Consider the following 25,065-nt stretch of genomic DNA (forward strand, 5'->3'; position numbering starts at 1 on the left):
AGGAAATTTATCTTTCAGATTCTATTGCATTCGCACATCTCTTACCTCTAGTAGTTTTTGGCAGAGGTGTTGTATATCCTCAACACCGCTTGGTAGTGGAAAATGTGGAAGGAGTTAATCCTAAAAGAAGGTGAGAACTCTTACCGGGGCATAAATGCGATGTCGAGTCGAGCAGCTGGTGTTGCTGAGGCAGAACGTGCCAACACCTTCAAACCTGGTTCCTCTCCGCCTCTCGTCCCTCGTGCTACATGTCATTCTGCAGAGAGCTGATCCAGCAGGTCCCCTTAGCTTTTAGAACCGTCCTGCAAGTTCATACGTGTTTCATTTCAAACAGTGCCCCTGACTCATTACGTGCCTGTTCTCTCTTTTTGACACCAGTGTTTACATTCAACACAGCGATTCGTCGTTCGTCGGGCATACAGAATATATGGTGAATGCAAGACACGTAGAAAGTATTTATTAAAGTTAAGAAGTTTTGTGTATCACAACATTTTCATAAGTCCAAAAGCTACAACAGCTGCTATTTCTTTTATAGGAAAAGGCACTGAAAAACATTTTGCAACGTGGTAACTAGTATAATGAAGAAAGTCTCCATCCATACAGACATCAACACAGATTTAGGTAATTTCAATATTACACATTCTGAAATGTATTTTAAGGGAAAAAAAAAAAAAAAGAGTGTACTTTTTTCTCCATTAAAAAAGTAGTATTTACGCAATGCATTACTGAAGTTCTTTAGGGCAGGATTCATGTCACCTATATTCTATGTTCTAAAAGATGTGGGCAACTGAGCTAGTTTGCTAAACTGTGCTCTCTGCAAGGGTCTTAATGAAGTCAGGTTTTAGAGGTATTATCTCCTTCTATTGATTGTAAAAGGAGACCAGACTTGTCAGGTCTGCGTGTCTGAACAATTTAAGTCATCTGCACAACAACCCATCAGCCGACAACTAACTCCCACTGCATTCCCTCCTTTTCTTTACTAGTTTTAAAAGTTAAAGTGTAAAATCATGACATTAACTTCCAACTTTAGGTCTCCATATTAAAGCTTTTTTCTTCCTCTATTTCGCAATGAAGAGGAAACTGTATTATATAGAGCTGAACATCACACCAAGGAAAAGCACATAACTTTGCCACTGCAAGTAAATGGCATTTGAGGAAAAGCACCATTTTCTCCCAGCCTGTACTATCCCTTTTTAACCTCCAATGCACCTAAAACCCTCTTGAGCCAAAGTAAAACATTCTCATTTACTACATTTTGTCACCTTACCGAAAGTCGCACCGATAGAAATTTTACCACGCGTGTTATCATCATGTAGTCCCTTATAGCTTAACAAGAGAAACGTCAAACGCAGGAATAAATCAGGACAGCTGAGGAACCCAGAGGCGGCACAACGCGCAGGACTGACCTCCGGGGTCCTGAGTTGTCTGGAAATTTACTCCCACTGTGTTCTTACAGCTTGGATTTGTCATTCACTTCAACACGCTGCTGAAGAGAAGCATGGGGAGAAAGGCAACAGTGGTCAGATATCAGGTGGAGTTACATTTTAAGCCGTAGCACAAAAGAGAGATTCGAAATTAGTAATTTCTCCGCAGAAAGCTTTGCATAAGCTAAAAATAGCAGTTTACCTCAGTTACTACTGTATTTGTAAAAACTTCCCTGCAAAATGGTTCTGCATAAAAATACAAAATGCTTGAAAAAAATAGCATGTTGTTTAAAGTATAGCTATTGTTCAAAGTATTTTTCATCCTGCATTTTGAATTGTTCTGTGAATGGTTCACAATGTGCTATAATACACTTGATGCCGCACACACAAGTGAATATCTGCACTCCCCCACCAGAGTCTAAAGGCTGATCAAACAATACCTGAATTTTAGGATTTTGTCATCTACTAGAATCTAAACTGACAAAAATGGTAAAGTCAGACTATTAGAACTGTGTGTGTATTAAGAAATACAACTGAATATGGACTTATGAGACTGTTTTTAATATTTATTTAGTAAAACTCACTATACAAACAAAAGTTATCACAACAGCGTAATATGCAAGGTTATTATTTCTCCTTCCTTCAAGCTGCTTCGTTTCAGTAAAAACACATACACATTTGCAACGATTTCCCTTTAAAGCACTGGGATCTCATATTAAATCATACCTGGTAAAATAAGCTTAAAATAATTTTACATTGCTTGCAAAAAGATTTGAGTAATTTACTCTTACCAGAGTGCCACTGTTGCACAGTATTCAAAAAAATGAACCACCACTAAAATATAGAGTAAAACATTTAAAAGTACATTTATTTAAAATATGGGCAAAATATCAATATAAAAGAAAATAGAGTATAAGAAATAAAAATAAAGTACAAAACATTTTCATCTTCAACATCCATAATTTAATAGATAGCAAGCCCTTTTATTTTTACATCCAAATTACACTTTTGGCTGAAGTACCATCATTTATGTTAAAATGTCTAAAAACGGGCTAATCATGATACCTAAAGTGGGCTCTTTTAAAACGGTAGTATAATACAAAACATAGTAAATTATGTTTCAGCATAATAAAATTACACATCCTAAAAAAGATGCAGTTTATTTTTGCTTTCCTGCTTTAAACTGCTCATCATCCCCAGGAAAACAGCTGGAAAACAGCATCCACAGGAAGTTTTAGTTGCTTTGTACAATGGCTGAACAGCTAGATTTAATGCTCCAAGGACTCCGAAGCAGTAAGGCATTTTACTATCCATCAAGTAAATTTATATGTATGTTTGTTAAGAAGGAACAACTTCAAGAAATGCCTGTAAAATAGAACTTATATTGAAAGCATGCATAAAGACATAGAACCCTTATTGGTCCCTCCACTGCATTTATCAAACAGGGTTTGTAATTTTCTTCAGTCAAAAGCTATTTTCTTCATCTGCAAGTAACTCATGACAAGTATTTCCCTTAGTGACAAGTTTTTTTCTTCCTGTTACTTGATATTCTATTACTTTCTAACAATCCTACCTCCCACCTCCACTGAAGTATTTCCTATGAAAAATTCCACTTTGAACTTAAGTTTCTGGGTATTAAATTACCATCCTATTGAGTAAATATTAAACATCCTAAAAATATAAATAATTAGTTCCTAATTAAGAAAAACTTTTGGTAAATCACAATTCCCTAAGCAGCAGACAGCCTTTGCACAAAAAGGATATGATTCATAATCCAGTGTTTGAGTAAGTACTCCAGTCAGGACAAACTCAGCATTGTGGACATCTAGAAATATAAAAAACATGAATACAGTTTACACGCTACAAAGACATTTTTCCTCATTCTGCAAGTGCAGGAGGGGCTGTTCTGTACCTTTCTGCTCTTCACACAAAGGTGCAAGGGAGTACTGCCCCACCAGTACCAGTGCCCTACTATTAATAATGTGCTGGTTTGACTGAAAATGGGTTAATTTTCTTCATGCAGTTAGAAACCCTTCTTTTTCATAGCTAGCACAGTCATTATTTGGACTCAGTTTGAGAACAAGAAATAACACCCCAGCACAGAGTGAATGTTTTTAATTGCTCTGGTCTGAGAGCCAAGGACATCCTGAGTGCTCGGCCCACAGGTGTGAGGCATCGACGAAGGGGGACATGGATGGGACAGAGCTTGACTGACAGCCAGACTGATCAATGAGAGCATTCCACCCCATTAGCATCATGCTGCGTATTCAAGGAGTCGGGGCCTTACAGTTTGGCTCTTCCGATCTCTCTGGCTCTCTCTTTCACTCTTGCTTGCTCTGGGGCGCAGCCAGGGAAGTTTGGATTGGGAGTTCTAGTTCAGCCTTTTGCATTTTTGCAGAGGCCTCTGAGCCTTTCTGCCTTTTTCCTCTTTCTTCTCTCTTCGGGATCAGGGGCTGTTTCCTGGGACAGGCTGCTCAGAGTGTTCATGAGGAATTGCCTTGACTATCTTTTATTTCTATGTCATATATATATTTACTAATAGTGTATTAGTATTTTGTTATGAAACTGTTTATCTCAATCTAAGTTTCTCCCTTCCCTTTTAATTCTCTCCCCTGTTGGGGGGAGTTGGAGGAGGGGGTGAGTGAGCGGTGACCATGGTTGTATTGCTACCTCAGGTTAAACCACGACAAATAAATACTGCATATCTGGGGGTTCTACACCAAAATACAAATAGCGAAGTTAAACCGCCAAATCTTTAGCTAACTAGATGAATACTGAGACAGTAATCCTGCCTCAGGCAGGAAAGCCCCAAGTTCCAGCCTGCCCTTCCAGAGATTTATGATGAGCTGGCTATAAAATATCTCTATTAGAAATACCTAGAAAACAGCCGGCTCAGATTTCTCCATGGTTTGCACGACAGACCATGTATTCCTCTGTTATTATCAGAAAGCTTCAAAAGATGTCTGTACTGGTAAAACTATAATAATAAAAAAAAAAAAAAATCAGAATTACATTGACAGCTTATACATACCTATGCCTCTCGCGAAATATTCTCGACATAAATGAAGGTCATTTTCACAGGAAATCAAGATTATCTCCGGCAAACTCTAAACAAAAAAAAAAATCATAAGCTCAGAATAACACAGTAAGGTATTAACAGTAAATTTTAGAAAGCAACACTACACACTTTGTTCTGCTTATGCTCCATGAGTTTTCGAAAAGAAGGTTGCTTAGATAATACTTTTCCTCCGGCGCATTCCACAATAGCTTTCATGGTGGAAAGACTGGGACAAATTCCAGGTGTAATGTAAAAATATTTTCCCTAAAAAAAAAAGAAAAGAAAGAATAAGTAAATAACATAATTTTGTTAACTGATTTCTGCAACGCATTAGGTTTTATTATCATGTGACTCTTCTCTTACACAATCACGGGGCTTTGTAAGCCGGTATTAGGTATTGCAGCTGATGGCAACAAACTCATCAGCTGATGAGTTGTCCTCAATTATCACTGATGTTTCTCCGGAGGGGAAACCCCACAATTTTGATAAATTTTATAAATTTTGATCAATTTGAACATGTTAGGTGTGCCTATTTCAACACCTGTAAAATAACCACAAAACCTTCAAGTGACCACTGGCTAAACTACGATTCCAAAAAAAAAAAAAAAAAGGACGTGTAAAAAAACGAGTGCTCTTTGCTTCTTCAAGCACAGGGACATCTCAAGTGTCGCAAAAGAACTTTCAGCTTTTAATTCATAGCCAATTTATTACTTCCTGACAAAAATTACCCTACTACTTGACTGAGACTGATACAGGTGGTCAGATCACAATGTAGATTTGTCTACCAGCTAGGAATGAAAAAAACCCCTTGCTATTTAGACTGCAAAACTGACTGAAATGTAGTATTTAGACTTAAAAGACATACATACTTATTCATCACAAGTTGTAAAAATACCCTTTTTGGTGCTTAGCCTCAATAGAGAGTCTCAAATTCAGTTAGGCTAAAGAATCTCTAGCAATTTGGATCTTCAGATACCTCTCTGCACTGTAACATAATTTTAACTGGAGGCATGAAAACCATCTGGCAAACAGCCTGGTGGTAAGTGCAGCCTTCAAGGAGAATCAGACTAGAACTCCCCGAGGCTGAAGTGCAAACTCAGTCTCAGACTCTCATTTTTATGGGCAAGTGGGTTGACTACCAGGCTGGTGAGAGAAGGAAAAAGAAAGAGAGAGAGAGAGGGAGAGAGAGAGAGAGAGGAAGAGAGAGAGAGAGAGAGTCAGGAAGTCCCTTCCATAAGTGGCTTTTGACAAGTAACAGAGCAACATTCTAAATTTTGTAAAGGAACAAATACTGTTTGCTATACTGAGCATATAATGAGCATGTTTTGTTCACATCTGCAGGATCCAGTCACTCAGAGGGCTTAGATCCATCCCAAAGATGCTCAGGCAATAATAGGCATAAAGTAAAAAATAAAATTTATAACAAATGCTTCACTTTATCTGCTAGCCTGTTTTATTGCCCTTGGCTATAAAACCTGTGGTCTCAATGCTGAAAAAAATTAGGTTGAAAAGTTCCAAGTATCGAAATGCCATTTTAAACTGCATACCTTGAACAGTGGAGCTACTTGTGCTCTCTTCAGAGACTCCTCCAAACTAAAGCAGAAAAGCACCTCAGCTTCAGCATCTCTGAGCACAAAGTTCTGCTCATCTGGAAAAGAAAGACCAACAATGTAACACACAAAACACAAAAACATCCACATAACCCAGGATGTAATCTGATCAGAAAAAGCTGATGGCAGGTGATGCTAAATGGTAAACACCTGCTAATTTTAACACGATTATAATACCCCCTTTTATTAGAGTTCTTATAAGGATGACCCAAAATTACTTGGAGAATAAAACTGTGTGTGCATTTTACACTCGTGTATCTAGCAACAACCACTCTTGTATAAAGTCCCTTTTTCTAACTTATTGGAGGAACTTTCAAACTTGTATTTTTTGATTCTGTACAAAAAATGAGCAGAATGATTAAGTTCAAATCACTGTGACAACCTATGGGAGTCCAGAAACTGTCTCTGACTTCTCACACAGCCTTAACAGAGCAACTTTCCCATCTGTTTCCCTTGGCCTGTTATTCAGCTGATTCTTCATTTTCATGTAAAACATATTTTTAAATCAGATTTAAAATATCTGAATTTAAAGAACAAAAAAAATTTATATGGAGAATAAATTTTGACAACCTGCAAGAGATGGTGTTAATATTCTTCCATAAGACAATCAGTAGGACAATTTTTCCAAACAATTGCCATATTTTCCATCATAGTTCTACATACAAAAGTGAAGGCAGCCCATTTGCTACAAATTAACAAAATTTCAGTAGACAAGTAAAGTACTTCAAGTACTAGATCAAAACAGTCATCCTTCTAAATCCCCAGACTTTCTTTATCTTCTAATAGCTTTTGAACGGATTGATTTCTCAGTTCACTGATGCTGAACCAAGCAAGTTGCCTTCTGCAGATTTATAAAAATGTTTATTGTTTTATTGGTTAATTCTCCATAGATTTAAGTCTGTGTGATGGTTAGGCAGCAACGTTATATATTTGCTCCTTACAAATAAATTATATAAACCAATTATAAACCAAATAATCAGCCTTTAAGAAGATATTCTTCAGATCCAACATCCTTGTCAAACAGACCAAACCCATCAATTTTGGTATTTTCAGTTGTTAACAGAAAAGCAGTGGAAACACAACCTTGATATCTTCCAATCCAGTTACGGTACTAGTCTAATTAACTATGATTACTTAAATGCATTTTGTATGTATTTCCAACAGTGGCTTAGTGCTTTACAATTTATATTTCAGAAAAACTATTGAAACCTAAAGCATTTGGGGCTTAAGAAGTAATGTAATCGTAGGTAAAAATCTGCAAATGTATATACGAGAAGGAAATACAATGCTTAACTACATCCAATCCTTTAATCACCCTAAAGCAAACTTTTAAAGTATTTAATTTTCACTTAATGCAAAGAAACTGTATTAAATCAGATGAAAAGTAAATGAAACAAAATGTTCTGTTGAAAGAGAACTTAACAAAATAAACCCCATAATTTCTTCTTATGACAGCTTTATTTAACGACACCACGTAACTTCCCACCTCAAGTGAAATACAAACGAGCTGCCAGTGTAATTGTTTAAATATAAGTCCTGAACTATGCTTGTCAGATTTGCTTTAGACTTAAAATCTCTGCTTTCAAAAATGAACTCGTTAGAAAACTGGCAACAGACATTAAAGTCAGAAGTCAAAATGAAGTGTATTTAAATAAGTGTGCCATCTTTGCATACTTACATCAATAAAACTTATGTTTACTATAGAAGTTGATGTTAGTTTAACTTACCAACAAACTTCTGGCATTTGAAACATTCTTCTAACCACTCTGGAGTTACTATGTGCTTGACTACAGAAATTGCTGTCAGGAACTTGACAGTTCGGGTCACTTTACTGGCAATGAGATGGGTGCATTTCTGGGCAGATTCTGCCACTTCACCTCCAAGGATATACAGTTTCTGAAAGTATAAAACACAAATCAGAATGGAACAGTCCTTTAAAAATTGGAGGGAAAAAAATGAAGAACCATAACATCAGCATCGAATAAAACCAAGCTCCTAATGAAACAGTAAACATAGAAGATTTCTGTATTACAGCCATTCCTAAGGCTGATTAATTCTGACAGAATTTACAGCTATTGAAAATCCAGGTATTTCCAGACATACATCTCATCTGGCAAGACTGAAAGCTACATTCCACTTCTGCAGTTTTTTGGTTTGTGGGGTTTTTTAAAGCAAGGAAATAACTAAGATATAAACTAACATCTTTTTTAAGTGAAACATGCTATTACATTTAAGTAAGCAGAAAACTTAATAATTTTGCTCTTTTCTACAGAAGATACAATATACACTGCAGCTACAGTAAACTTAATTTTGCTAGTCTTTTCTTCAGAAATACAAGCATCTAATGAAAAACATGTGTTCTTTAAATGCACTAGTTCCACATGTATTTTTCATGATACTGAGCAACTATCCTTTTTTCCTTGGTTTAAGCTACCAAGCCCAAACTAACTCATCACAGTTACTATCTTGTCAGTTAAAATAGAAATCATTATCTGAAGGGATTAGTAATGCAACTAATCAACTGCTGAGGCATATCAAATTACCATAGGTGTTAGGTACAAATAAAGAATGCTACCTCTCATAAAAATTTAAAGAATTAAAAAAATATTTGGACAGCTTTAGTGTCTAAGTGCCGTGGATTTCTGATTTTCTTTGACAAGCATTTTGTATGAACAAATAGAAAACCCACCAACATGTTTCAGTGTAAACTTATTATCTCGCACCTGCCATAAGCTTTGTCATCAGCTTTCTTTGAAGCATTTGGCATCACAGACAGCAATTACAAGAGAAGAATCTTGGGCCTTATCAGTACAACCATCACTACTTTTCTCACCTTAATTTGGTCGTGAAATTTGCCAATTTGAAAACAAATGCGGAAAGGGCCTTCTTGCTTTTTAAATATTCATATGGAAAGAACAAGCAAGTAGCACGAAAGCAGGTAGTTAACTAAAGCAGCACAGTTACCAAATAAAACTCATTTCACATAAATCTACACTCTAACCTCAGCCCCAGTAAGAATGGCGTTTTATCCACTAGTCTTAGATAGCAAAAATTCAACATCAAGAAAACACTATCAGACGTTTCAATGTAGTTCACAAGAGATAAGCACGAAAGTCACCTTAATGTACTGTTGAACTTGCATAGGTTCAAATCCTGTGAAGAGCACCATTGGTGTCAATTCTGGGGTGAGTTTTTTAGTAGGTGGTGGTAGGTCTTCAATCCTGCAAAATACATAAATACAGCAGAATGTGAATTCTGGGCCCAAAGTTGTGTTATTATTATTTTAAAACCAGACAAGTACACTCTTGCAAGTTTTACCAATGGGAAGTACTCAGGTGAATGAGAATTAGGCAGGATCAATCTTTTCAAGAAAAAATTTCTGTGCTGAGAACAGGACACGTTCTCCTGTTTCTTTTCTCTCCCAATTCTCTTACTACTTCGCTCTCTAGTTATTCTTTTATTCCTGCCAGTTGAGTAGCTGGCAACATGCAAAAAACATTACTAGTTATTTCAATTCACAGGGCAGAGGATGGAACTTTTTCTGTAGAAAAGTAAATTAAGAACTACCGGTACGTATTGCTTGCTGGTCTTACCTTGCTCTTTTGGAAGATGGCTGAAGACTGGATTCATTTTGCTTTGGTTTCAAAGGCAACCTCACACCCTGAAATTAGATCACCTACATGTTTACATCTGAATTGAGCAGGGAAACCAACTTTTATTCTGAAAGACAACAACTACACATGGATATTGTAAGACTATAGTAAGAAAAATTAAACAAAAATGAAAAAGACATGCTAAAGGATGCATACTGGTGGATCTACTGCTTAGACAACTGGCTTAAGAGCAAAGCTGAGCATTAACCAAAGCTTCTCTGTAAAGTTATGTAATCATTTATGTGAACACCAAATAAAATATTGCAGGACTTTTTTTCCTTTAAATAAAGCTGATAACCAATGGAAATCCCAAATAACCAATAAGAGACTGAAAAACCTGTCCATTTGTATGAAGACTACAATATTCTTCCAGATGCTTAAATATCAACAGAAAATACTGGCACCTGCGTTTTTTACACTCAGGTTCCCTAACTACATAAAAAGAAGCTCCAGTGATGCTCTGGTACTCACTGGATGGACACTCCCGCCTCACCAGTGGAGATCAGCCACTAGAGCATCTGTCCAGGAGCAAAGAAATGTGGCTTTTAGGTTCTCCTTGGCCTATGTAACTTGAAACCACAGCTCTCACTTGCAGGAGCGTGTGACATCTCTTCCTTTTCAACCTTCAAATCTACACCTGAGATTTAACGAGGAATGCTAGAGGCACATGACCAGAAAGATAGGCAGCATTATTCCAGCCTCATTGTAAAGATGGTCCGTTGGGAGGAACATGCCACAGGGGTTTGTTCCCTGCTCAGGGACATGCATTTTTATTCTAGACAATCACTGTAAAAGCAGCTGGAAAGAAAAGTGTCCTCGCTCACTTTTTGATAGACATTTGAACTATGAAAATGCAAAAGGTAGATGGCATCAACACCATCTGACAGACAGTCGTCCTCAAAAGAGGACCCCATACTTTAAATCCCAAGACAAATAGAAATGCCTGCTGTGACGGCACTGAAGTACCTTGTCTGACAGTTCCACATGCCCAGCATTTTCTGTTACCAAATCCTATTCTTCATAGATGAACATCCTGAGGGGAGCTGGACAGGATTACCTCCAGAAGTCCCTTTCAATCTAAGTTACACGATTCTCACCTCACATGAGCAAGAAGGGTCCCCATATATTAAATACAGAAAGGAAGGTACTAAATTAGGCTACATAAGACAAAACATGGACCGCCACCTTGTCTGACTGAGCCACGCAAAGAAGGCACATGCTCAATTTTAAGATGAGCTCAACTGCAGTGTGGACAAAAAGGGTGGTGGTAACAAACCCAAACCTGAGTTAGTTAAAAGCTATTTTACATACTAATAGTGCATACTGAATCTCTTCAAGGATTTTTTATTTTGCCACTAGTAGAAAGCATGCTTCTTCAGGAGAATATGAAGTACACAAATGTTTAAATGTTTAAATTTCCTATAAATAGCTTCCTATGGATACACAAAACAATTCCACAGGGGTCTATAAGTAGAAGAACATTTCAAACTTACGGCCAGGGATATAGTAGTGGCTATTCCTAAAGCTGAAAGGTATCAAAACAACAAATAGTGCCCAGACCCCATTTCAAGTATTAGTACGAATTAGGTTATGACAGTTACTAAGCTCCTCTTTTCTGAAGAGTATAAAAAACAATTAAGATAAGAAGTGATCCAGAACACAAGAGGCAGAGCAAAATTTTTTTGCAATATAAAACAATATCTGGCAGTCATCTGTTGTACAAATTAACTGAAAGATCACTAGCTCAAATTGTGATTTATTAATACCTACATCAAGACAGACACTGTGAAAAGTTATCAAGCACAAATCTGAAATGGGTAGAGAATTTAAAATACAAAAACTGAAATAGTTTTCTACATATTCAGAAGAAGGAAACAGCTCAGAAGTTGCAGTTTCCACCCCAGCTGTTACACCTGTCTCGTGTTTTGCATGTTTCACAGAAAACACTACATGACAAAAACTAAATGTTTTTTATCTTTTTTAAGGCACTCTCTTTGTTTCCTTACTGTTGTTCATTTACACTGCTGTTATTTCCAGACTTACCAACTATACTTTTTAAAGCATGATATATTTTTTCAATTATCAAATATATGGTATACATGCTCATAGTTCTACTTCTTAAAATATTTCAAAGAAATGGTACAAAGTAGTTCCAACCCTAAATTACGTTATCTATCCTATTTAAAATTTAGTGAATACTCTAACAAAATTCTTACTGATTTTGGGTGCTCTGACTTAATGTGGCCTGATTTTCAGACAGTGTTAGGTACTGACTCAAAAAATACTAAGTGCTTTCTAAAGGTCTGATGCAAAAATTGAAGAACGAAGCACTAGACCAACATGCCTCAAAAGTAACTTGATTTTGTATATCACACTGCAGTTTCTTAGTTCTGCAAAAGACTATTTCTCAGATTTCTCAAAATAAAATAAAAGAGACCACTAGTAGGAAGCACAGTCAGGAGGTTCAGTGTAGGTCCATTTAAGTCCCTTGTGCATGTTGCTCACACCATATACACACATGTGCTCACACATTAAAAACACTAAAGAGTAACCTTATAAAAGTGGTTGTAAATATACAATAATTCAACATACCATTAGAAGTTCTGGTGACACTTTTAACGGGACTCTCCAAGCATCTAGGAAAGGATGAACAAAACAAGAATAAATCCATTGTAAAGTTACTTACAACAGACAAGAACATGCTTCTATTGATTAAACAGGTACATACATAAATGCTACAGAACACAGGATTTTAGGACTGAAACTCTTACCCAGAAGGTTTAGAACCAGATGTTGACTAGGAGAAAGTGGATCTTGAAGGCTGAAAACTGTATACCGACTGTGCTGTATCTGCCGTAGAGCTTCAAAATTTCCTAGCAGTATGTCACAGAGCCACTGTGCATTTACACATGGTATTCTCCACTCTTTAGCTTTCTCATACTTCAAGCCACTGGGCCTTATTGTTCAGAGATAAAGAAAAAAAATACATACTTTTATGAAATAGATAAAATAGCAATTGCTAATAATAAACCTAAGATACCAGTATTTTTGTGTTGGCCTATTATCTATTTTAACTGTGACAAAGTAGATGCTCTGAAAAAATATTTTTGCTTTACACGCTAGAACAAGGCAATGCAGGGAGAATTTCTGCCCCAAATGGAAACAAGTTAGACTTGGATTTAACTTAATTTTCCCTCCCACAATATTTAAAAAAAAATTTTTAAAAAAAGATATTTTTCTTATAGATGATGTAACAGTCAGCATGCCTTATAAAATACTGTAAAACAGTAAAACTAGAAATTACTTTTATTTTGCCTGTCTTCAGAAGGCAAAATTTATCATGCAACAGCACTTCAGTTCAAGAAACAACATGACTAAGTTTATTGCCATCGCATCACAAAATTGACTAAAATTAACATTCTTATAATGAGATGTAACTAGCATCTGACATTAAGAAAAGCGCTAACTGGCAATAGGTGACTGAGAACGTGAGTACCGCAGAGATAAAGCACTTACTCTTTACAGATGAGAACAGTATTGCTGCGGCACAGGTAGCCTGTGTATTTGGCACCTGCCAGGTAGGCCATTAGTTTGAGGTCGTCTCTGTCACTGTCAACAAATCCCGTCACAGAGATTATCTACAGATAGAAAGAGATCGTTACAAATAACTGAATATAGATGGCACTTAAAAACACTCCTGTTGAAAATATTTTTCTGGGTTTTTTTTTTATATTACGATGAAATATACAGTACTATAACTATGCCACATAGGCACTCAATTAAAACATGGCCTGTAGGAAACAAAGTATAATTTAAAAGTGATTTGTTTATACATAAAATGTTCAGGTTTCTAGCACTACTTCTTACTCAGGAAGAATCATTTTCATTCTGCTATTCAGCTTTTTCTCATTTACAAAGACTACAGTTTTACTATGAAAGAGCTCACAGCTAGTTTTCTTCTCACACATCTCACTGCTTTCTTCTGCTGCTGTTTATACTCATGGAGACAGAGAAACACTTATACTTGCCCTACTCTACTTTCAAAAATCTCCTGAACGCTCAGCTCTACCCTGCCATGAAGCCAAATAAACTGTGCCAGCTGATTATAGGTGGTGAACTGTAATCCCATCTCTTCCTTTAGTCTTGCCAAGTTTTCATTTTTGCCATTCTCTCCTTTTATGCAGGAAGAGGTAAGAGCAATTCTGTTGTGGATAGTCAACTCCATTTATTACATTACACATTAAAATCACTACTAACCACTGTTTTCACAGGTATGTTGTTATATTCTAATTTTCCCAAGCCCGTATTTCTTTTTGTCTTTTAGAAAAAGTTATCAGCAAGGCCATCATCACAAAGAAATTACACTGCCAAGACATACCTTGGCATCTTGCTTTATATTGCACAGTGTGTTTCAAGATGTATCCCATTCACTTGCAAGTTTATCTTTCAACCCCTCAAAATTCTGCTTCCCCAGCGCTCCTCATTGCACAGGTTACTGGAACTGTGACCTGACTAACAGTTCAAGTTCTCTGACTAACAGTTCAAGCTTCCTTTTCTGATATTTGCTAGGTATTGACCCAGAAAAACTCTCAAAAAAATACCCTTGAACTATTGGGTTATGGACTGTTAGATGTGCACTTAGTGATAAACTGCACAGCTTGGACTCCTGTCACCTTGCTATGTGTACTTCAGGCAATCTTTGCACCTTGGTTTCTAAGAGAATAATTCACAAACAGCGGTGTTACTCCTCAGCACTCTGAACTCTTGCAACACACTGAATCACCCCATAGCATGCACCACATCAACACAGGACCTGAAAAGTAACAGCAGCTTTTCTTCCGCAACAAAAGAAATGTGTATTTTGCTTTGAGTAAGCACTTTCTAGCTGTATTTTAATACTGCTCATGTAATGAAGCAAGCACTCTTTACAAGTCAGCTTTTTCTTCTTACATGTTGGGAGCATGGCTTTCCTCCTGGTGGAAATGCTACTGGAAAATGAAGGGCTCGATGAGGTGGGACCATTTTCTTCTTCTTCAAGATCGAGTTCAGCCAATGTGCTGTAATACATCTCTTCCTTTCTCTTAAAGCCTACGAACATGTGCATGAACAGCTTTCGAAAACCAAAATACATATTTATTTTTCACATTATCTACAATACAAAACGTTGATTGTAATTGTTTGGTTTCATCTACTTTTTCAGGATCCTTCTTCTCATTGCATCTTTCTCAGTGTTCTCTGGAATAAATCTACTACATGCATTACGAAAGTTTGTTTTACCATAAACCATGAATCCTAAAAAAGCACATTATGAAAAACTTTAATTTTATACTTACAATCTGAGCATGAAGTACATATTGAAAAGCCCTCCCTTTCCAGTAATAAAATGCAAGGATGCATGAATAGACATCACCAGTTTACTTACCTGAGCATACATGTTACTGACTTGGCTTTCACAAAGCAGATGTGTACATCTGCTTGTAAGGGTTGGGTCCACCGTCCCACCATGTGCTTGAATGATCTGTTAAGAGAACAAACCCCAAACTTCTAATATATGTAACAATTGTAAAATTACCCTAAGTAACAGTCTGAAATTAAAAGTCTACTCTTTAGGATGCTGCCACCATTAGCACCATTTCACTGAAGAGTTACCCCCCCCAAAGGTTTGTTATCTTGCTTAAAAACATTTTTGAAAAATAAAAATGGAGAAAACAAAATTAAATATGCACCTTCTCACTGTCAAAGTCACTGACAAAAAGTCTAATTTTTTTAGAATCCATTAGGAAAAGCAATTAAAGATATACAAACAAAAATAACCCTCCTCAGTTTTTTATTTTTGCAGTATAACTATTAAACAATTTTTTCATGAACTATGCAATTCTATCTCAGCAATAAACACAAGTGCTGTTAAAAATGTCAACAGCTTACTTGATTATGCAAAATTGTAGGGAAAATTCAACTATAAAATCCATCAGAAGTTTCTGAAGAACATCAAAGTCCTCTCATTTAGGAAAGGATACAATCAGATTTTTCTGAAAAATAGAAGTTGGCAAAAAATAGAAACACTCTATTCCTCCATCTCATTCACTCAGGTGGATACCTCACAGGCTACTAAATGCCAAAAATATATGCAAAAAAGAGTATAATTATATGATCAAGTTAAAGATAGAGAGCAATGCAATATTACATTTGCTACACCACAGCTGCCTGATTAAAAGCATAAATAGTCAGGAAATAGTTAAAGCTATGATTTATTTAGCCAGTGTTCTGACTAAAGACCTAATTCAACTAGGCTGCACATCTAAAGTATTTTTATGAGTTCTTCTGGTCAGCTGTAGTTGAATAATGGTTTTTAGGTTGTAATACAAACATTACACAAAAGGATGCCCAAAGAAAAGTGAACCGTGCTGAAATACTTCCAATCATTCCTTTTAGGATTTAGCTATTATGACATTATGTTATCATAGCTCTTTTAAAAATACAGCAGAATCTTACCCGTTTCCAGGTCGCTAACAGCTGTTTGTCAGACATCTGTTCTGGATAATCAGCTATTGCAAAGACACAGCCCAGTAGGAAATAGTCTTCTGGAACTGGAATAGTTTGGCACATAAAAGAACAAAAAGTTAAACACCTACAAATCTGAAGAGTTCATCTCAGAACATATTGCTACACTAATCTTTCCTATTACCGGGTTACGAACTTCATTCACTTTTGAAGTAAATCTTTCTTGGAAAACGTAGGATCAAAAATTTCAAAGCTGACAGCCACATCTAAAGGCACAGCTCAGCCCAGGGTTTGTTTTTGTCCTGAGTGGGGTTTTTTTTAATGAAGGAAGAAGGGCTAAAGGAGTAAAAGGAAGGGCCACCAAAAGGAAAACTTATATAAGACAACAACCTGCTCTTTTATATAGATCAGCTACGAAGAGTCAAAACAATCAAAAAGCTTTCAGTTTTGCTAGCATGGACAGAATTCAAAGAAGGGAATGACAGCTTTCTGATACTGAAACCTCATTAATTTACTGTTTTTTCCAAAATTTAAGCTGTATTTCCACTTGTTATCCTCCTTGAAAGCTCTCCCTTTCCCCTCTTCCAAAGGAAAAAAAAAAAAAAAAAATCAAATCAGGGTATACATAGACTAACACTGTTCTCGTAGCATAATTTACATGCTAGCGGCATAAACTATATACTTTAAAAAAAAAAACCCTCTCAGTGCTCTCAGGCTTTTCAGATTTCTGGATCATCCTTACTTATAATGTAAATCTGTTTGCCTAAAAATTAGTAAAACGGGTCCTGAGCCACAAATAGTGTTTCCAAGTCTTACAATTCTATACTATAAACGCAGCATTATTTTTCGATATTCTAATCCACATTATGTCATGTTATTAGCCACTTTTTTCCCAGGATCAGAAGGCAATAATTACTAACTCTCCGCTGCTGGATCGTGTCCAAAAAGCGGCTGCTGTTGCAGTTGTTGCTGTTGCTGCTGGTGGTGTTGTGGCTGCTGGGGTGCAACTTGATGCTGTAGTGCTTGAGATGTCTGAGTTAAGTGCGGTGTTGCCTGATTCTGCATTTGCTGTTGCTGATGCTGTTGGTGCAAGCGCTGCAAGTGCTGCTGCTGCAATTGCTGCTGCTGCTGATGTTGCAGCTGCTGATGTTGCAGCTGTTGTTGCTGCAGATTCTGTTGCTGTAGCTGCTGCAATTGCTGCTGCTGTAGCTGCTGCTGCTGCAGCTGATGAAGTTGCTGTTGCAACGCATGCTGCTGCTGGAATTGGAGCTGCTGCTGAGGTCGGTGGAGCTGCTGCTGCGCGTGCAACTGCTGCTGCTGCGGAAACTGAAGCTGCTGTTGTGCGAACTGGTTCTGCTGATGAACTTGCTGTTGTGAAAACTGATGAGGCTGTTGCTGTTGGAAAGACTGCTGGGCAATCTGGGGTTGTTGCTGCTGCTGCTGCTGTTGTAGCTGCATAAGTTGCTGAGGCTGAAGGTGTAGAAGAGGATGGTGCTGCTGCTGCTGCGCTTGGTGCGACTGCTGCAATAAATGTGTCTCTGGTGTTAGTTTCACTTGACTAAACAGCACCGCGTTTGGATGTCCCTGTTGGCTATGATTTACTTGCTGTTCTAAACTTTTTGTAGGTGCTGAAAGTGATTGTAATATCTAGAAAACAAAGATTAGTTTTGTGACCTTTTTGTTGTCATTCAATGTAAACAAGTATGTAAAGAACTACTGGGAAAATACAATTCTTAAAAGAACCCTATGCTTACATACATTGTGAGCTAAACAAAAACCTCTAACTGTTAATAGCAAAGTGAAAAGACTTACAAATAGGAAAGCATAGAGCTACATGTGGCTCCTAATATAAGGCAATGCACATTTTAGCAAAATTTAAGCTTAAAACTCATCCCTGTATTATGGATATCTCAAACGGCATTATGACTATTAATACTATATTAATAATTACATTGATCAACTCAATCAACTGTAATATCAATTTTACAACTCTGTTGGCCCATTGGGTTTGAAGTTTAGTTCCACAGTCTTATTTTATCTTAAAAATTGCTAATAATGCCTCCACTAATTAGTGCTGTTTGAAACATGGAAATTTAATACAATCTTGTTTGCTTTTAAACCAATTCAGGAATATTTAGTTCTATTTTTTAAACGGAATCCAAATATACAAACACTGATCTGCTGAGAACTAGTAGTTTTTTGGGGGAAAAAACCAAACCAAACCAACTAACCAACCAACCAAAAAAACCCAAAACACACACACACACAAAACCCCACACTAACCAAGCTATACTTAAGAATAATAGATTTCAGGTTTATATAGAATGCTGAAGTGATCTGAAGTTTAATTTCATTTTTAGATGTAAAACTCAATGTTAAGGAAAAATCATTTCACACTAAGCAGACATAAGTTAGCAAGTGAGTTTTTAAGCGAGTTAGCAAAGAGAGTTAGCAAGTGAGTTAGAAAAGAGAAAATTAGGCAAATTCCTGACAAGATTAGGATGAGTTCTATATATTAAGATATTTTAATATAAACTACCTATTAAAAAATAGAAGGAGCCGTAAGAAACTACAGACTTGTCATTCATAAAGTCCTTTAAACATGAAAACAGCTTTGGTGAATGCTGCAAAGCCTGTTTCCTTCACCCACAGAGTAAACATCAGTGATATGCGTGTGCAAGAGAAATCAAAGCACATCACTAAAACACAAAGCAAATTAACTGTATCCTTGCAATGAGACGTCACCATTAGAGATGGTTCAAGTGTTAATTACAATGCCCTTCAAAACATCTCGGGTTTCATATGTGTAATTTTGATGTTGTTGGTATAACATACATTTACAGTCATGATTATCAATGCATCACCCATCACTAATATCTAGACAGCACCACAGTATAAACACCTCAATAACTAAAAATAACATGCACAAAAAGAATGTTTCCATGGCTTAGTATGAGAAGATATCTTTATGCTGCTCTCCACAAAAAGTCCCAAAAGTCAAAATTACAGAAGCTCAGGACACATATTTCAAAACAAAGAGATAAAACTTTTAAAAGTATCCTAGGGCTATATTCAGAAAGTAACTTGGTTATCTGAAAAATGTCTTATTATTACAGATCCCGCCATTCCGCAGAAATCTCAGGTTCAAATCAAACTAACTTTCCAAGATTATGCACCAAGACATGGGATCCACCCGAGACTGGTATCCAAGCAGGACACAAAGTACAAATTAACCCAGTCAGAGGGAAGCTATAAGGAAAAAGGCAGAACTGGTAATCCTCCCTCTAGGAAGCAGCTTCACAATTCCAAGATGCAAAGCTTTTCTCCAGGTGCTGGAGCTCGCAAGGCAGCCTACGCAGCAGCCCCACACAGACCTCGAGAACAGTCCTTGCACGCCATGGTCAGGTCCCTAAGACTTAAAAGTCTAACTGAAGCACGATAACATCGACTGCCCTGTAGCTCTAGAAATACTACTTATAGAAAAATACTTCCACAAGGACACTGCTAAAGAGTATTTGATGGTACAATGACTGGTATTGTAGATATGGCGTTCAGATATGAAAGCATCAGCCAAATTACCAGCATTGGCCAACCGGCCAAGACTTGGGCGGTTCTGCTCAGCCCTTACCCAGAAGTCTCAGTCCTTAAACAATTCAAGGCACTGAGAAGAGGAATCTAAGACTCAGTTTTAAAAGCAAGCCTGCATTTCTGTTTCTTATTTAGAATTCATACAGACAACAATGAACCAATTTCTGAGTGACTCCACTTTCTGTGTTTAAGTACTAGCTGTAAGCGTCTATATTATACAGGCACCTTCAAAAGTTTTACCTTCAGATGAACATCCAAATAAATGCACCAGTACAATTAAGTAAAAGATATGTCTAACATTTACCAGCACCTACTTTGCTCACATTCCCTTCTCATGAACATCTTAGAATTTCAACGCTGCAAGTTATCCCAGTGCATGCTCACTCGCTATTTTCTTCTAAAAATAAATCCAATACAAAAGCTGCAATTATTTCAACTATACAAGTGGCATAAGAACTTGTAAATTAGGATGTCTGCATCATAATCCTGACTATACTGTATAACGACTTAATGATGCCCAGCAGAACACCACAATATAAAACTGAACCTACTGTGAGAACAATCAGTTTCACAGTTTTATGTGTTTATAGCACCAATAATTCCTTGCGCTAAATAAAAAGCTTGAAGGGTATGAAATCAGGTTTCCTGAACTAGTAAAATAATTCTAAACTAATAAATATTTTTTTTTCTCTTGCTAAGAAATCAGTACTGAAACTCTAAACCACGCAATAGTTAAACACAGCTTTACTCTTCCAAACAGTTTTCCAAATGCATTCTTACTTCTGTAAACCTGCTAGGAATGAAGTCACTTACGACAAAGAGGTTCCTAACTTGGCTACAACTTCTAAGTAATACGCAGAACTTTTAATCCTTTGTACATTTAAAGAAAAATAAAAGGAAATGGAAGATCTTGGATTACGATAGTTCCCAAGAAAAAGTCCAGTATCTTATAAATTAAAAATCCAACACTTACATGTGCTACATTTGATGGTCTATTAATCTGCTGAATATCAGCACTATTAGTAATATTCCTTAATGTCCGCATGGCTGGACTCCATGTCGCCATCATTTCCTGTCGATCAGAACTTTGGGCACCTTGTACTGAAGCCATTAGATTGCTTCTCATATCTGGAGGCAAAATATTACCTGGCACTGGTGGGACATTGGCACATAAATTAATTAACCCCGAGTCTTTCCCTTGAGGCAACCTACGCTTTGCTGTAGATGCCTGTGGGACTTCAGCTGGTGTCCAATTCAAATTCCTTTCCTGCTTTTCTGGAGAGGAATCTGAAGAATCATCAAACATCAGTTCCCCTTTTGCCTTCTCAGCAGTAGTAGATTTTGGTGAAAAAGCTTGATCACCCAAAGGTGATCCTTCTCGCGAAGATGCTGGGCTTGATAATTTTTCATCAGTACTAGCTTCATTCTGAGACTCTTGTTCTTCATTTTCTGCTTCTTCCTCCTCTTCCTCCTCTTCCTCTTCTTCCTCCTCGTATATAATTAAACGAGGATGATAAGGAACCTCCTCTTTTTTACTCTTATCAGCTATAGAATCCAGTACCCAGTCTGGTGTGACAATTTTAATGCTGTCCCGTTTACAAGCACATTCATATTTTTCCTGGGAAAAAAAAAAAAAATTACTTAAAGACAAAAAATCCCAAATAACTTTTTTGAGGGCAAGGCTAGAGAATGGAGAGGCAGATCACAAAAGGCTGTCCAATAAAACAAAGTGATCTCTCCCTGAACAAACAGGAGAAACTATGCTACTGTGCATTACCACAAGTTCCAAGAGATTAAAACAAAAACCTCCACATTTCCGATATAAAGGACTCAGAGGCACAACTGCAGAAGATTAAGTCTTCGCTTGCAAAAACACCACTACCCAACTTCTTCTCAAACGCGATCACAAAAGGATTTGAGAATCATTAAAATCAATTCTGAAAAAAACCTTCGGAACTCCAGCAGCTAGCAACATCACAGTCAATACTAAGATGCCGTTGATTTTAGGTGGATGTGAAGTTAAGTCTAATTACAGTTTATACTTACATTTTATCCGCTAATAATAAAACAACAACAACAACAAAAAAATCACACCATCATGAAAAAGCATTTAGGGAAAAATCATAATCTCACAATAGGGACAAATATTTACAAGGTGACACTGAAAAAAATGCATTTCAGCAGGAATAGAAATCAGAAACCAGTCAGATATTTCCCATACACGTTCTCAGAAGCTGCAAACTGATGCTGCCCTCAACTTTAAAACTACACTTCTGTCCAAATATCAGCTAAATCCATTTCAATGAGAGGTTGCAATGTTGACAAAATAGAAAACTTTATCCCTCCCTCTTTCCTCACCATTTAATCATTTGAAGATACATAAAAGTAGCAAAAGTTCAGTGTTCCATTTCCTATGAAAGACACAGAATCACTGCTCTATTTCTTCAAATATCCCCTTCACACATATCAAGAGTGGCAAAAAAAGAGAAAACTTTCTTTAGAAGATTTGAAACTAATTTCAAGATCTAATATTTAAAAGTGATTGAACTGGAGTTTTCTTTGTGTGACAAACAATATAAATTAACAATGAGCACATTCAGAGGAAATTAATTTAATTTAACGATTCTCTAGAGTTATTTCGTACAATGAAACTGCCATTCACACACAATAAAGAGATTACAGATGAAATCAAGTTTATTTGCAGATATGAGTTTTCTTTCTTTCTTTGCCATGAGAATTATTAAGAATCTTGTTTTATCATCTTGTGTCTAGTCAAAGCAACCATTTAAGTTTTCACTAGTGTCAAGATGTTCTCATTACAAACTGCTGCAGATTCCCTTGTAGTAGAATGTCATAAGGGCAGGAGTAGAAGCATTCTAAGTAATCATCCTATAAAACTGTTCCCATTCAATTATTACACAAATTAAACAAGATATTTATTTTATCCTACAGATATGAAATGCTAATGCGCTTTTTTCAGTTTCTTGACTGGCAAGCTCATGACAACATCCTCTGCTCTAAAAAGCTTACAATTTAAGGTAACACTTCTTAAATATATACCATTGGCTCTTAAAAACACCATCTTGGGTAGCAAAGCTCCTCATCCAAGCACTACATTTTGTTATGATGCAGGAGATAATTAGGGTGGTGTTTGGTACACCCTTCTAACTCTTTCACAGAAGAGAATGCACTTAAAAAAACCCTGAAAAACAGAAAACCAAGACCACCACCCCTCCCCAAAAACCCCAAACAAATAAAAAACTAAAAAGGTTGTTATAGTTTTAAATGAAACAGGGAAGAAAAAGCAAGCATTTCCATGTCCACACGTTCTCTTCTCCCAGTGCTGCCCCATGTTTTATTCTAAAGCACCTTCCTGTGTATTGCATGCATAAGTTTATTGTCATCCTACTAGCGACATGTTTTTATCTTAGTATTAGGTAATTTACATTAACCCCAAAATATGAAAAGAGCCATTGATGGGACAACAATATACTCAATTTGTATAAAATGACATTAGAAACTTGACAAAGTTTTGCAGACTTATGTAAGGAGATAGTGTACAGAACCTGACCTTAGAGCTACTCATATTCAACTAACTAACCTGTGTGACCTCTCCCACTGATTTGAAATTTAAAAAAAAATAGTGATGGAGGTGTGCTTATGTTATTAAAGGACAAAAAATAAAACACAAAAAAACAAAACCAAAAACTTGCTCCATCCACCACATTAACTAAAAGCATCCAAACTACCATTTTCAAGTGAGCTTCAATTTGTTTAAAGTATTTTCAGTCTCTGAACAAACACACTAAATCAATTACAAATGTATTTGTTCTTCACGAAGAGGAGTTCCTGACCACTTCATGAAGTTCCAGTGAACTATTATAACCAAAGCATTAATAGCATGAGAGGAGAGGAGGCCATTCTGATGTGCTCAGTGCTGCCTTTGGCCCGTTACCTGATCTTTCTGAATCAGTTTCTCCATTTGCATAAGGACAAGGACGTCTGACTTCTGACACGGGAGAAGGAAGTCAAATGATGACATTAAATCAGGAGGAGCTGTGGACTCTCTCAAGAGTAGAGAGGCCTTACAGAGAGATTTGGATAAACGACAGAGCTGAGCAATCACCAGCTGTATGAAATGCTGAATTCTGCACCTGGGATGGGATAATCCTGGTTATATAGATTGAGGGATGACAGGCTGGTGAGCAGCCCCATGGAAAGAGATGTAAGGTTGATGGCAAATTGAATATGAGTCAGCTGTGTGCCCTGGCAGCCAAAAGGGACAACCGTGTCCTGGGGTGCATCGAGCACAGCATTACCAACCAGAAGAGGGAGGCGATTGTCCCATCCTACGCTACTCTGGTGTGGCCCCATCTCAAGCATCATGTGCAGTTTTGGACACCTCAATTTATATAAAAGGATATCAAATTATTAGTGTGTCCAGAGGAGGGGGACCAAGATGGTGAAAAGCCTTGAGGGCAAGACTTACAAGGAACGGCTGAGGTCACTTGGCTTGTTCAGCCTGGAGAAGACTGAGAGGGGACCTCATAGCGGTCAACACCTTCTTCAAGGGGGACAGCGGATGGGGAGGTGCTGATCTCCGCTTTCGGGTGACCAGCAATAGGACATGAGGAGATGGAATGAAACTGAGTTCAGACTGGACATTAGCAAAAGGTTCCGCACTGAGAGGGTGGTCAGTCACTGGCACACGCTCCCCAGAGAAGCGGTTGCAGCCCCAAGTCTGTCAAAGTTCAAGGAATATCTCAACGATGCTCTTAGTCATTTGGTTTAGTTTTAGGTAGTTCTGTGAGGAGCAGGGAGTTCGACTTAATGATCCCTATGGATCCTTTCCAGCTTGAGATATTGTATGATGCCATGATGGGAGTGATTTGAAGTATGACTTCATCAGTAGTTGGAGGGGAATGTTGTGTGCTGTTTATCCTACCATCTCTCTTTAAAATGAATGCATTGAGGCATTTTGAGAACTCTCTGCTCTTTAAGAAATAAAAAGATCAACAATAAAGAAAAAAATGCCACCACTCCTTCTGCTCTCCTTGTTCCTTTCTCCCTCATAACAAAAGGCATTTAACGCAATTTCTCAGTTTTGTCCTTTATTTTTCTTCACTGATTCTGTATCTACAGATTTATAAATCACAATCACTAACGATTAGGACATGTCAAAATTAGGTTCAGATAAACAGAATAAAGAATAAAATGCTTTATTCAACCAG

General features: G+C 37.1%; 1 protein-coding gene across 1 annotated transcript in view; it reads right to left on the bottom strand.

Moving 5' to 3' along the window:
* Positions 1-2,377: 2,377 nt before the first annotated feature.
* Positions 2,378-25,065, bottom strand: part of PAXIP1 (PAX interacting protein 1) — a 37,029-nt gene continuing 14,341 nt past the window's right edge. The window contains exons 6-21 of the mRNA XM_065628804.1: positions 20,808-21,452; positions 17,167-17,893; positions 16,238-16,332; positions 15,168-15,263; positions 14,696-14,833; positions 13,262-13,383; positions 12,517-12,701; positions 12,338-12,381; positions 9,686-9,753; positions 9,211-9,313; positions 7,820-7,988; positions 6,030-6,130; positions 4,612-4,746; positions 4,456-4,531; positions 3,185-3,249; positions 2,378-2,749 (exon numbers count right to left, since the gene is read on the bottom strand). Coding sequence (XP_065484876.1) covers positions 2,738-2,749; positions 3,185-3,249; positions 4,456-4,531; positions 4,612-4,746; positions 6,030-6,130; positions 7,820-7,988; positions 9,211-9,313; positions 9,686-9,753; positions 12,338-12,381; positions 12,517-12,701; positions 13,262-13,383; positions 14,696-14,833; positions 15,168-15,263; positions 16,238-16,332; positions 17,167-17,893; positions 20,808-21,452 — 2,781 coding nt within the window. The 3' untranslated portion in view covers positions 2,378-2,737. The remainder of the gene's footprint in view (positions 2,750-3,184; positions 3,250-4,455; positions 4,532-4,611; positions 4,747-6,029; positions 6,131-7,819; positions 7,989-9,210; positions 9,314-9,685; positions 9,754-12,337; positions 12,382-12,516; positions 12,702-13,261; positions 13,384-14,695; positions 14,834-15,167; positions 15,264-16,237; positions 16,333-17,166; positions 17,894-20,807; positions 21,453-25,065) is intronic.

The sequence above is a fragment of the Caloenas nicobarica genome, chromosome 2 (genome assembly GCF_036013445.1).
Source record: "Caloenas nicobarica isolate bCalNic1 chromosome 2, bCalNic1.hap1, whole genome shotgun sequence".
Taxonomy (NCBI): Eukaryota; Metazoa; Chordata; class Aves; order Columbiformes; family Columbidae; genus Caloenas; species Caloenas nicobarica.